The sequence below is a fragment of the Xenopus laevis genome, chromosome 6S (assembly GCF_017654675.1).
Source record: "Xenopus laevis strain J_2021 chromosome 6S, Xenopus_laevis_v10.1, whole genome shotgun sequence".
Lineage (NCBI taxonomy): Eukaryota > Metazoa > Chordata > Amphibia > Anura > Pipidae > Xenopus > Xenopus laevis.
Window position 1 is genome coordinate 34,308,854 of NC_054382.1, and position 15,257 is coordinate 34,324,110.

General features: G+C 36.0%; 1 protein-coding gene across 2 annotated transcripts in view; it reads right to left on the reverse strand.

Annotated features, from left to right (window-relative positions):
* Nucleotides 1–1,254: 1,254 nt before the first annotated feature.
* Nucleotides 1,255–15,257, reverse strand: part of skap2.S (src kinase associated phosphoprotein 2 S homeolog) — a 164,672-nt gene continuing 150,669 nt past the window's right edge. The window contains exons 12-13 of one of the 2 annotated variants that reach the window (XM_018268770.2): nucleotides 2,347–2,448; nucleotides 1,255–2,021 (exon numbers count right to left, since the gene is read on the reverse strand). In XM_018268770.2, the coding sequence (XP_018124259.1) occupies nucleotides 2,356–2,448 (93 nt within the window). In that variant the 3' untranslated portion in view covers nucleotides 1,255–2,021; nucleotides 2,347–2,355. 2 annotated transcript variants of the gene reach the window in all.

Consider the following 15,257-nt stretch of genomic DNA (forward strand, 5'->3'; position numbering starts at 1 on the left):
GGTTTTACTTGGAGGGGTTAAATTTGATAAACATCTCTTTTTTCAACCCGATTTAACTATGTAACATTTTTGGCCCAGACAGCAAAGAAGTGTTTTTCCCATAATGTGAAAACTTAAATTCCCTTATTTCTGATTATGTGACATTGCACATTCGGCAATAGCTGCTGTTTGAGAGAGGTTTATTTTGCTTTCCTGTAGCCTTACCTTATATCTGATTACATAGCACCACCTACTCCAAGGAAAGTGAAGTATTCACCTATTTAATTCTACAACCCTCACCTTTTTCTCAATGTCTGGCCAGGTCATGATCGTGGGAGTGGCCTAAAATGTTCTGTTTATCCCAATGATAAGCCAACAAGAACATATGGAGGTAAATGACTCAAACCCAGCCCTAGTCATGGTTAGAACATAGTGAACAGACACGTGCACCTTGCAATTAACTCATATTATATCTATCAAGTCTGGTACAAATTCACATGATTGTAAATGTTAATTTCAGATTTTAAAAAAAACCCACATGATAAAATAACAAATGATATTCTGCGATAATGTGACTTCTCTGAATAAATCCACTTGACAGCAAAACAGTATTTCTTCATTGCGCATGCAGGCCAGATGGCATTAGGATCATTTACTTCACCTTGTTGTGCTTAATTACTACAATCAACACACTATTTTCCAAATTAATCATAACAAAGTCATTGCATTAGTAACACAGCAGGCTGTTGAATTATTAGCATCATAACAGGTTTTCCAACAATTAAACTTTATTTGAACCTTAGAAATGTGCAGGGTGGAACTGTCTTCCAGCGCCGAGTGAAGGGGCTGCAGAATGAGAGTACAGTATTTTGTTTTATTCTGCATCATGGAACAGATTTGAAGGATGAAATATTGTGTAGGGGGGTTATTTGTAGCTGAATCTACTGTTGTTGGAAATACGCACTGTGTTACAGAAGCGAGAGTGGGAATCACAATGTGCCTATATGGTTCTTATATTCTGTATACTTATAGCATGACACAGATCTAGTGATGTGAAAATTAAGAGAGGTGTGCCATTAAGTCTTTAACAGTTTCTTGTCATTTAAGGCTGTAACCCAAGGTCAAACTCTGTGTTTATCAGCTGGTGTAGGACTCCCTCTACTGGACATCCTTGGGAAGAATTATAAATAGATTTTTTTAAAGGCAGCCTTTATGTGTGTGTCTTTCTTCTTTTATCCATTTTCTTTGGACACTCAAAACAACTTCTTGAGGGGGTAGGGGGATAGGATTTTCTGTTTAATCATTTGTTTCAAATACCTGCCACCTGCTGGACACTCAGGTCATTGCATACAGTTATGTATTTTTTTTTGTTAAAAACACACCCTTGATTTACACATATTGTTCTAATAACATATGTTCGGGGACTGTTCTCAGATAGAAAGAGTGTGCAGTGTGTATCAAACATTTATTATTAAGACAATCCTTTTAAATAGCCACACAATTAACAATGAAGCCAAATCTAATTGGAAACATACTTTTTTTTTTACATATATAACCTTAAATAAAGAGATGTAAAAGACACAATACATTTTAATAATGACTACACTAAATCAGTATTTCAAGAAATATTAGCATTTTAGATTTCAAACATTGTAATGCATTTGTAACAGTGAAATGCTCTTATTTATGTTGGTTATTTTAGAATGTATACAGGACTGCAGGAAATTCCCATTTCATCCAGAGTCACATATATCTATGCAGTCAAGAATACGAGAAAAAGAATGGCTTAGGTATTGGAATATAAAATATCTCTGGCTGGTGCAATGCAAGTTTAATAGGCACAGAATAAATGTCAAAGCACCTTAAGAACAAAGTCCATCATTTTTATATTCATATACCTATATTGTAAATATATTGCAACAGTACAGTACTTCATGCTGCTAATGGCAATTGAATACATTCGGAGCAATTTCACACAATTGTTGAAAAAATATTGTGAGTCTCGTCTCTTAATGTGCAGGTGCTTTGGTTGAAGATGGTTTCTGACAGGGAAAAAAAGCAAAATAATATTTAGACAATAAAATAGAGTACTGAAAGCAGAATCCAATGAAAGTGTTTGACTAGAGGGGAAAAAGAGTGGCAAGATGGCGCAGAGGTATGTGCTGAGCTGAGTCGTTGTAGTGTGGGATGCTATTGCATGCAGACAACTAATGGAGCGGTATTAATTAAAGCGTAAAAGCTATTTTTTTTGCCATAGTCCTTAAGTTAATATAACTGCTGCAGAGGTTTTAGGAAGGAAATGCTTATAAAACAGAGAACAGGAGAACATATGAGCCATTATAGCAGATTGGATTAAAATGTACTTACCCAGGCCTCTCAAATATCATACATCTCTATTATGTACGCTTTAGGCACCAAGCCAATGGTTCCCTTCATTTCTCCGACCCACCAACCATATGTATTGTACTCCTAATTCAAAACAATAAGCAGTATTAACCTTTTACCTGGCACGAATATTATGTCATTTAATGCAAAACTACTTGTTTCTGCCCTATGTTTGGTCTTCTAATAACAAGAGTACAAGCCAAGCTATAGCTTCCTACAGAGATTTGCCTCGAAATACATTCCATACATTCTAAACTGCCCTATAATAAACACATGGAACAAGAATGGAGGAAGAGAGGTTAACCCATCTGTTGTCACAATAGAGCGACCATATTTAGCACAGAACAGATAGATAGACACATAATAGACACATAGACAGACGAGTAGAATAGGGATAATAATATATAATAATATAAAATATAATAAGATAGATAGATAGACACACATACAGAAATATAAGATAATGGAGATATATTTTTAGAATATAGATAGAAAGTGAGATAATAAACAGATAGATATAAAGACGGACTGAAGATTAGATAAAAAAGAGATAATAAGAGAGAGCAATAGATAGAGTGTGAAGTCTATTTTTGTGTGCATTACTAGACCAAAAATATGTTCCAACCCTGATTTGTTTATTATTCTGGGAAGAGGTATTGCTTGGCTTGAAAACACTCACAGGGGATTATTAATGAATGAAGCACATCTGCCACAGTTTTGTGACACCAGAATGTGTATATAGACAAACACAGGATATAAACAGTAATAGGAATATAGTAATAGTGAATGCCCGCCCCCCAAAAAAAAGAATTCTTTAAGTAAGGAGGAAAGAGACTCATGACCATTGCTTCTATTTAGGCCTACGGGCAGGGCCTTCTACATGTATCCCTAAGAATCCTGCAGGATCGGAGGATATAGGTGGCCGTAGGGAGGAACAAACATTTTATGGATCATAATATGAAATATCAGTGTGGGAGATATTTATACAACATATAATTTTTATTTCAAAACACTAAAGCTGTTCTGTAGTGCAGTTCATTTAGAAAGGAATAAAGATAAACTCAAACCAACAGAAAGTGTTGTACAAACAATATATCTATATATCTATCTATATATCTAAACATTTGTGTGTGTATGTCAACGTAATGAAAAAGTGCCGCTAAAGACTTATGTTTCTCATTAACAAGAATTATATGCAAATTAGACATCCACGTTCAGAATCAGTATATTTAAGCGTGACTAGGATAATAGTGAAAACACAGACTCTGCAAAAATCTATACAAAAGGAAATGGAAGGAATCAGTTTTCACATTTTAAAATATTTTCCTTTTCTCTAAAATGGGCAATTGGGAGGAAACTGATATTCGAGAAAAAATATATTTTTGCAGTGTCCACTTCATGTTCTACACCTTTCTGCATAGGTAAAGTGCTCCCTTCCAAGTTAAGAGAAGGCCCAATCAATTCATAGAAAAGGAGGTATACATGCAGACAGTATGTATCTATCATGTGAGGCCAGAGACACACATCAGGAGTTATTATTACTGTGCAACAGACTTACTGGCGCTGTCAGTTTATTCAAGGTGACCGTATTTTATTTAATGCAGAGCTTAAAGTTCCATTTACTCATTTTTCTTAGAACTCATTTGAAACCTTGACCACTAAATCACATAAAATAGCACTTCAGGCTTTTAGTTCCTTTGTCCAGTGTACATATGAACATGCATATAAACACACACATAAACATGCACATACATGCACACATTTGCAAAGAACACACACATTCACACAAACGTTCATCCATTGCTGCTAGACAAATCTATACAAATCTGCAGTTCCTGAATAAACAACACTAAGGAAGGCAGTAACAGTCAGACATGTGCCCAGTATATTAATGATCATGAATTAAGTTAACTTGCTGATATTTTAATGTACACAACTTTTGCTCTATGTGACTGTGTTTATGAAAGCAATTTGATATATTATTAGCACAATGACTTTATTTGTAACACATACATATTCTGTAATATATAAATAGTGTATTTCCTAAGATGATAAATTAAAGGACAAGGCACTGCAGAGGCAAAACAATAAACCGCCTTCACACTTTTCCATTTTAGACTTTCTTTATACAGGTGTGGGACCTCTTATCCAGAAATAATTTTTTTTTTAAATCTGTTTCTGTTTTCTCTGTAATTATAAAACAGTAGCTTGTACATGAATGTAAGTAAGCTGCATGAATCCATATTGGTGGCAAAACAGTCCTATCCAGTTTATTTAATGTTTAAATGGTTTTTAGCAGGCTTAATGTACGAAGAACCAAATTACAGAAATATACCTTAAATTTATTTTTGTGATACACGTAATACATGATCACATGATTGTGTTACAGTAAACATTCCCTGCATATATTTAGATCTTTAGGGATGAATTCATTAAAAAAATAGAAATCTCACCACCTAAAATCTGGTGAGAATTACTTCTTCTTAATATTATGACTGCAAAGAAAAAAAGAATTGATCGCAAAAAATATTGCCACCTCTTAAATTAATAAATCTGCCCCTAAGGCAAATGTAAAAGACCAACAACCGTGTAAAATATATCCTAAATTTCAGAAAATGTGGGGCAAATTACTGCCCAAATAATCATGATAATATCCAAGTTTGTTGACTATATTAAGTACATATAATAATAACTTTTTGCAACCAGATTATTTAACTTGATACTTGAGGACTGTTACCGTTTCTGCATCAAATAAAAGCTGTCTGTGTGTGGGCTGCCCTAATTCCTTCATTTGTTAATAAGTTTACATTTAGTTTATTAAAATCTATAATATTCTATAATTGTTTGTGTGTATTTCCCGTTATGGACACATCTAGCATCTCACCCTATTTCGCTGTCTTCACGCTCCTTTTTCCTGATGAATAATAATTACCTACCAGCACGTGGTTAAACTTAAAATATGATAGGGCCATTTCACAGAGATATGAACTCAGTCCATAAACAAGTTGGCCATAAATAATATAATATAGTCCCTTTGTGTGTGATAGTGAATGCAACCATAATGACAGCTTTATACACTGTGGCCAATATATAAATTGTTAAACAGACAGTAAAGTTTATGGCAGTGTGTAGTGTGTATTATTGTGTATGTCACTTAATGTCTGCACATACCTAAATGTATTAAACACACAGACATGCACAGCAAACATAAGCTCTGTCTTAGCCACAGCATTCCTCCAAAATCTCCTTAAAACAGTTCGAGCAGTTAGTGGCCACTAGATGCTGCTGTTTGTGCCTTTTATCCAGTAACACAGGAATATTCAGCAAATTCACACTAATGTAGGTTTGCATGGGCCACAGAGAGTCACATAATGTCTGTGACATTATGTTTAGGGATGGGCGAATTTGGGGCGTTTCGCTTTGCCGAAAAATCCTCGAATTTCCAGCGAAATTCACGATAAGGCTCCGGCGTCTCATTTTTGAAATTCTTTTTTTTTTGATGCCGGCGAATTTTTGCGGCGGTTTTGCAAATTCATTCGCTAGGAATCGAATTTGGCGCAAATTTACGCCTGGCGAATAAATTCGCCCATCACTAATTATGTTAGCATGTTTTGTCCAAAACATTATGTAAAGCTAAACCAAATATGATATGGCTTTTAATGCAGCAAATTCTTTATGGTATGTTAATGAAATACATGTATAGTAGCAAAAAATAAATCCACACCAGCATTTCTGGTCTTGATATTTCTGGACATTGGACTAAACTTTTACCCTGGAACTTACTCCAAAGATATCACATTAGATTATACCCTAAATGGTATTGAAATATTCCAGCAGAACAGCTCATCTAGCTGTCTTATATAGACAGACTGTTTAATGTCGTTAGGTCAAGGCAAGCAATATGGCAGTTTTTATTTATGTATAAGTATACAAAGAAAGAATATTCGAGGCATACTAAGTCAGGGATCCCCAACCTTTTGAACCCGTGAGCAACATTCAGAAGTAAAATGAGTTGGGGAGCAACACAAGCATGAAAAATGTTCTTGGGCTGCCAAATAAGGGCTGTGATTGGACATTTAGTAGCCCCTATGTGGATTGTCAACCTACATTGAGTCTCTGTTTGGCAGTACATTTATACAACCAAAACTTGCCTCCAAGTCTGGAATTCAAAAATAAGCTCCTGCTTTGAGGCCACTGGGAGCAACATCCAAGGGGTTGGTGAGCATCATGTTGCTCACGAGCTACTGGTTGGGGATCACTGTACTAAGTGATAATACAACACACAGTTTTCTGGCATTATTCCCCTTTACTTATGGCAAAACACCAATAGCCTGAGAATTGTCTCTAAGAATAATCTTATATTTTATGTGAACCTGCTCTTTTCCTGAAAGGAGTTCTCCTCTGAAAAACTTGAAATATCTTCTATCGATGTATCTATCTATCTATCTATCTATCTATCTATCTATCTATCTATCATCTAAAATGATGCAGCACCAGCTTGTGTCGGGCTTTAAAAGAATTGTGAGTTTCTGGTTGTGGTTTTATTTGTAACATGAGATATCAAACTGACTCCATAAAGAACACAAGATACTGGGTCTACATCTGGTGTAGATCATTTCTGAAACGAGAGCACAGGCCTAGTGTATATATTGCTACAAGGCTGATAAAATAATGAACAGTCCTGGAAGCTTCAGGAAACATTTTTGAGCTAATTTAAAAGAAATATTGCATCCCTTATGAGGATGTGTAATTATTTTCTCTTAATCATGAGCCATAAAGAGGCACTCATTTAATCTTTTATCACTTGCAAGGGCCTGCAGTCCATGGAAATGTTGGGTAATTACTAACACAATGCCACGTTGCCCTGTCAGTAATGTTATCAAGATGTTAAGTAGGTGCAACACTCATTTTGACAATGTTCAGCAAATCACTGAGTAGCATGTAGGGCTAATGGCCCAGGCAATACTCATAACCGTTTAAAGTCACTAATCAAGCACAAACTGCATAGCAGAATTATTGTCCTGTATGTTACTGAGCTAAGGCTTATTTTTAACTTTACAAATCGCTAAGACCCCACTGGAATACGCAGATAACAGTGGATGAGGAGGATTTCAGTCGATAATATTAGTTGCACTGACTATGAAAGGTCATATCACCTCAGGCAGACTTTCTCTATAATATTGGTCTTTAACTCATTGATACATATTTGGGTCGCAAATAGCAGTAAACAACCTATCAGCCCCTGTCATGTGCTTCTGATATATGGCCTACTTTAATTTATTTAAAATCTGAAAGGTGGAATAGCAAACATGCACTTGGGACATAATATCTGAAAGTAAAACACTGCAACCAACAGATAGATATAATATTATTGTTATATGAACACTTAAATGTTCTGATAATACGTTTTGCTCTTCTAATACAAATCAACAGTAAAATTGTTTTATTCTTTCCACAGTAGAAGGATTCAAATCTAATACAAGAGATCAGTGTTGTCCAAGATCGACCAGTTAGTTGATATTTCACATGTTTAGAGGCTGCTGATGTCATATAGGGTCATAGTCCTGCTGAAATCTTGGGCATACTAGGAATGAAAAAAATGTCCTGTAAGGCCACAATTAGCTGGTGGGCCTACAAACTGGACAGCCCTGCAATAGATTGTGTAGTTGTTTTTGCTGAATAAACTGACAACTCAAGTCAAGTTCCTGTGTCACATCAACTGGGTTTATGTTGGTCACAATGACAGTATTCTGTAAAGAACTGATTGGTTGTTCAAAACTGCCCTTTTATCCACGATGTCTATGAAACAGCTTTGTTTAACCCAAGAGCTGTAGGAGTTTGTTTGTTTGTCTTGTTGTCCTGCAATCACACATTTATCACCAGACACAGGTTGTCCCTTTATGATCTACATTCATAAAAGCATTATTAGCATTCTGTTCCATGGAAAATATTACTTAAAGGGATTCTGTCATGATTTTTATGATGTTGTTTTTATTTCTAAATTACACTGTTTACACTGCAAATAATCCACTCTATCATGTAAAATTTAATTCCTGAACCAGCAAGTGTATTTTTTAAAAAAAATTTATAGTATCGGTGTTTAGGCAGCCATCTCAGGTCATTTTTGCCTGGTCATGTGATTTCAGAAAGAGGAAGAACTTTAAGAAGGAACTGCTTTCTAGCAGGCTGTTGCTTCTCCTACTCAATGTAACTGAATGTGTCGCAGTGGGACATGGATTTTGCTATTGAGTGCTGTTCTTAGATCTACCAGGCAGCTGTTATCTTGTGTTAGGGAGCTGCTATCTGGTTAACTTCCCATTGTTCTTTTGTTAGGCTGCTGGTGGGGAAAGGAAGGGGTGACTCCAACTTGCAGTGCAGCAGTAAACTGAAGTTTAACAGAGCTCAAGTCACATGACTGTGGGCAGCTGGGAAACTGACAATATATCTAGCTCCATGTCAGCACTATTAACTTATGCGTTTTGAAAAAAACATGTTTTCCCATGACAGTATCCCTTTAAATATTGATTTATGAGAAAATGTATATTGTAATATTTAAACATGTATGTATGTAACCTTAACATAAAAAAATATATCTGAATGAAATGCATGGAAAAAAGCATGAAATAGGAGTTGTTTCTTGAGATCTACTGATGGCCAGCTAAAGGTCTACTGGTAGACCCCTGCTCTAGCCCCAAACATTAGCTTTCTAAGAAACTAAGACCATTCCACAGTAACTAATAAAAAATGTGACTCAATTAATTTCTTTGATTTGTCTAATACAATTTGTCCATTTGTTTTCGAGCAACTTGATAAACTGCAACTAATGCAAAATAGAAAAAACAAAATATAACAGATTTGCAGTGAGAAGAATTTAAGTGTGTTTTTTATTTTAAAAGTTATTTTGAAATCTTGAATCTTGAGTAAAAAATTGAGGTAAAATGCGATTTTCTATTGTTTCGCAGCAATTTTGTGTAAATCACTGGAATCAAGGAAGCGAATAATGCTAAATTTCATCAGGTTTATATGATTATAAACTTGTTAAATGACAGCATTTTTACAGGTCCAAATAATCCATTAGATTCTCTAGACTTCTCTGCAAACCAAAGCCAGTGCTGCTTTAAAAGTATATTGTGGAGAACATAGTTGAGAATCTATTTAATTTAATGCCTAGAGATAAGACTTATTTTAATAGAGAGGCACATTATGGAAGGGTGCTGCACATCTGACATATTATTTGGCCATCATTTTTATTTTTCAAAATTCTGGAAAAGATATTTTATTTGCAGTCAATAATCAAACACAAAATACATGTATAATTACAAATTAAATTCAAATAAAAATGCAAACATTTTAAAGAAGAGAAACATTCTTTAGAATTATAATACAGTAACTTCAGAGTTGTGTTGTCGTTGTTTCAGTAATAGCTGCTCTGAAACCTTTATTCATGTATGTAGGTTACACTGTGATTTTATATTTATGTGTGTGCCTGAATGGCATAGGGGAGAGGAGGTTGGGAATTGGGATGCTTATGTACTTTGTTAAATGCAAAACACAATTCAGAAAAAGGCAGGGCTTATGTGTGCAAGTTTGTGCCCATTTTTGCACTTTGCACCCTCTCTATTTTTTGTAGATAACCTCATTAGTGTGTTTTTTGTAAATTGCAAAGTAACCAGTATTAAAGTTTCTGGCTTGGTTTAACTGATGAATATAAGTTAGGGGGATAATGGGATACATTTGCATAAATATTGTATGCAATAAACCTTTTTTTCTATTACAGATAAAACAGAGACAACCATGACAAGGGCAGGTGTGCTAGAATTTAAAATATGCACTCATTGTCTTCTGAGTTGAGGCTGATGATTTATGTTTCTCCAGCACATAGCCTAAAGCTCACTAACTCACACTTGGAAGATCTTAGAAGGCAGAGCACTTTAAGTCTGTAAACATGCCTGCCAGTAACTGTAAGCAGACATGCAATCTTCATTTCCCTACATGTAAAATAACATCTGGTCAAGATAGTAACTTGGTTTTGCTACTATGATTCTCATGCCACATGTATCCTCCACTTGAATGGCCAGGAGCAAACTCAAAATGTAAGTGCATTAGCCCAGGTCAACTAAAAAATATAGGAAAATACATATTAGAAATGTGCCTTTTATGTTCATTATTAGATATCAATTATTATAGTGATGTGTGCCTCTGGCCTTGTACAACAGATCTCTCATAGCCAAGCAGTGTACAGGCAAGCCATTCCAGATCTAAAGGAATAATTCTGCACTGATCTGTGTAAATGTTTTATATGCTGTTCCTTTTCTTTTTCCTAAGAAATGCTTCTAAAGCAAAATTGTGGCTTGTGATCGCCATTTCCTTCTGTGATTTTGAGCATATTCCTAATTGCATTTTTCCATTTATTTTTCAAGAAACAGATGCAAAAATCACAGAGGTAACAAACAAATGGCTTGGCCCTGAAGAGTTTGCATTGGTGAAAGGCAGACTTGATGGAACGCATACATTTTTGAACAAGATTTGGTACTTCATTATGGAAATGTTGGAGGTTGTTTCCATTTGAAGGTTAATGATTACAAGGTCAATTACCACTACTGGACATTTATATGACTATATACACAAGTTTTTTTTTTTAGGTGTTTGCATAATGATCATGTTTTTATATGCTATAGAAGTAGCAGAAGTATATATACCTGTATATGTTACAGAAGAAGATATTTCTACCATCTGAGCAAATCAAGCCATGGCCATAAAAAGGTATTTCACGCCACTATCGGAGAATTTCTTAAAGAAAACATCAGTTTTTATTGAGACCCTTTATCATAAAATTCATTACTATGCATCTAAAAGTGACTAGGTCAGAAAGCTTCAATCTCAACATGCAGTAAGTCAACGCTGGAAATTTGAATGCAGTATATTAAAAGGGGAACCACACCACACACCACCACATACTAGTCCACATTTTAAACTGGACACACACTACAACCAGAGTCTTCCTTGATTACTTATTATGCAGAGTCCAAAATCATCCATATTAGTAAAACCACCTCCCCCTTTTTCTTTAGCAATTCAGGACTCTTCCACCTAAATAGGGACAACCTCAGCAGTATACATCCATTATATTGGGGGCAAGCTGCTCTGTTAATAGTCCAGGTAGTGTACAACTAAATCATAGTCTAACATATTGCTACCCTGAGCCCCCTGCAGCTATAAAAATGACATTTTATTTCATGGTTGGCAGGCTGAAAGTAGCTAGGTGTCCTAGGGACCCCTACAATCCAGTCTTTGCTGCCCTGAGGATGGGGCCATTAAAGCCTGAGGAGATCCAGGCATGTGAGAATAAATGAAACATAACTAGAAGCCAAGAGGCAGTTAAGTGAGGAAGAAATCAATTCTGCAAGGGGTCAGCAGTATTTTGAAACGAGTTTCTCTCTGTTAATTAATTAGTAGTCTATGGAATCACACTCTGAAATCCTATGGATATATAGCTTTACATTTTAATACTTTTTAGAGCTTACTTTGAATGATATGAAATTGTTTGGAGAAATTATAACACCACTGAATAACTAAGCAAAAAGATTGCATTCTTACGTTAGTGCAAGAGACATCTGCTTTTGCTCAAGGATTACTTTTTTACATTTTCTGTTTTCTTTAATACTTCACATTTAATGACAATTTAAAACCAAGGCTGATAAAGGTCACTATGCACTATATTTCTTGCTTTGCAGTCCAAGGAAGAAACCAAACATAAGTACAGTGAACCCTATGGTTGATCTTGAACTTATATAAACATTGAGGCCTACGTTTCGGATTTGCAACTGTCACCTTGCATTATGGTATTCCTGTTATTTATTATTATTATTGCTTTGCACACTGATGTTAAATAATGCTAAACTGAAAATTTCCAATTTGAGAGCTCCTGTTCTGCAGCTTCCCAAGGTACCAGCTAAGGAGAGACATATACATCCTGTTTCTGTTAAATTTGTCATATTTAAAGCATTAATTCTACTCAACTGTGATATTTTTGTTTCCTTAGACACATTTTCTTTGCATTTTTGGAGCAGTGGGAGATATTTTTCTTTAAATAGTAAATATTTGATACATTTTTCCTTGTACTATAACACCTGTGTTTTAGCTCAGTTACCTTATTTATTTTTTTAAGCACATGATTACAGCAACAACAAATAGGCCCTGTTGCCTGTTGTGTCCCATTGGATTGAACTGCTCTCCCAGATGACTTGAACAAGGGGTTCCTATGCCATTTGCAAACTGATATTGTGAAAGTGGGCACCCTTGTCTGGTTCAAAAACTTAAGATTAGGGTTTGAAAGCTAGGGACACGACATTACATACCCAGTTAAATCTGTATAATGCATTCTCTTCATCTAGGTAGATGAGCAGAGACCCTTTCAACTGGATCTGATCAATTAAATGAAGTCAATGCCTCTTTTATTTGCTGCCAGGCCTTGCTTCTTTCCAGCCAGTGTAAATCATTGTTATTTTTTTCCCCTGGACCAGTGCTCCTGTTTTGAGAAATTTTGTCCTGGGATCTTTCTAAGTGCTGTCCTGCTATTTTAGTAGTATTTTTCAAGGCTCCCTAGTGACTTCCTCATACTTTTAAAAAACACATTATAATTAAGAATTCTGGCGTTTTTGCTTATGAAGGCTCTGCTTTCCTTAGTTACAGACTTGTGGATTGAGGAACGTGCTCCCTTTGTTACTATGTGGAAAGAAGAAGTGTGAATGCTACTCTGGTAGCCCAGTATTGAGGCTAAAAAGATTTATTTGCCTTTGGCCTCTGCTGCCTCTGATATTCACAGCAATTCCTCATAGACAAGCAGATATTTCACACGTGACAGTCAAATCATAAAACAAAGATTAGGATCAGAAGAATTGCTTAAAATATTTATCTTGGTGTAAAAAACCATGTGATATTCATAAGAGAACATACACAGATGATTCACTGTTACAGATGAAACAAACAGACAAATGCTCAGCAGATGTCCTTACAAGCAGGCTTGAGTTCTAAAATTGGCAGAAACAAATTGTTAGTTTTTTATATTGTGTTTTAATCCACATTCTGATCTACACGTGTTGTGTTATAGTATGTATATTTGTATGTATATTTTTATTTGTATAGCGCTCCTTAAGGACAAAGCACTGTACAGCAAAACAATAAATTAGTAGTGACAAACAAGAGGTCATTGAAGTAAAAAGTTACATTAAGTGCATTATTAGAAATACAATTCACATAAAAATAAAATATAATTACAATACAGATTAAGTGCTCACTGTCAAGGAAACAAAAGGCTGGAGGACCTTACCCCATAGGGCTTACAGTCTAAATGGGAGGTAACATACAGACACAATTCGGGGGGGGGGGGTATTAAAGTGATGTAGGTTATAGTTTGTTACACTGTTATATAAGCGCCAGTTCCCATTTCAGGTGTTATCCAGGTGCTCCCAGAGGTAGTCTTTGAGTTTTGTTTTAATAACACTGAAGGAGGATTCTCTCCTGAGAGATTCAGGAATGGCATTCCAAATATAAGGAGGCGCGAGAGAGAAGGGTTTGATACATGAAACAGCAGTAGTAGTAGGGGGTGCAACCAAGCGGTTATTTGAGAGGAGCGGAGGTTTTGACCAGGATCATATAGAGAAACAAGAGATGACTGAAACAACACTGATTGGTATCCCTGTGTGTATATATATGTATTTGATCCTTATTTAACCCAAACTATAGGTAGAGGTCTGACAAAGTCAGATAAGAAAGTGTTAATATTATTTAAGAAAAAAGAAACCCCACCAAATAGTTAGTTGTCTTGGCCTTAGCAGGTGAAAGGAAGGGACAGATTTTGTCAATATTGCGTACGCAAAAGTGACAGGTTTTGATAGTGATGTTAATGTGATCAGAGAAGGAGAGAGAGGAGTCAAAGATTACCCCCAGACAGCGTGCTGAGTTGACAGGGTTAATGAGCATGCCATCAATAGAGATAGTAAATAGGGGAGTAGGAAAAGGCATAGGTGGAAAGATGATTAGTTCAGTTTTTGTTAGGTTGAGTTTGAGGTGGCGCTGGTTCATCCAATTTGAGATAGCTAGGAGGCAGTTAGAGATTTGAGCCTCTGTTTCAGCTGTTAATGAAGGGGTGGATAAATATATTTGGGTACCATCAGCATACAGATGATAATTAAAGCCAAATGATCAGATGAGATCTCCCAAACACAGAGTGTACAGGGAGAACAACAGCGGGCCAAGCACAGAGTCTTGCGGCACCCCCACATTAAGTGGAACTGGAGATGAGGTGTTGTTAGCATACAGCAGAGGAGAAAGTGAATGATCGGTTAGTGAGGTAAGAAGAAAGCCAAGATGCAACCTGGTTACGGATACCAATCGAATACAGAATCTGCATCAGGAGAGAGTGGTCAACCGTATCAAATGCAGATGATAGGTCAAAGCGGATAAGGATGGAGAAGTGACCTTTGGCTTTGGCAACCTGAATATCGTTTGCAACTCTGCACAAAGCCTCTAAAAATAAGGATTTTCCCCTTTAAAACACAACCTGAAAAATTTGAGGCTAAATAGGCCCCTTCGTGTGTGTTTTAGCAAAGGCAATTATCACTATTGTCTGTGGCCTTGTGTTTTTTTTGCCATTTTGTAGCCACAAAAAGTAGCTGCTACTAGTTCCATAAGGCTCATTTATAAACACTGGGCAAATCTGCACCTGGGCAGTAACCCATGGCAATCAATCAAATGTTTGCACTCATTGTTAAACCTACTGCTGCCTGTAAAAAGCCAGTTGCTGATTGGATGCTATGGGTTACTGGCTAGGTGCAAATTTGGCGAGGGTTTATAAATGAAGCCACGTGCGTCTTCATCCTAATGGAAACTAA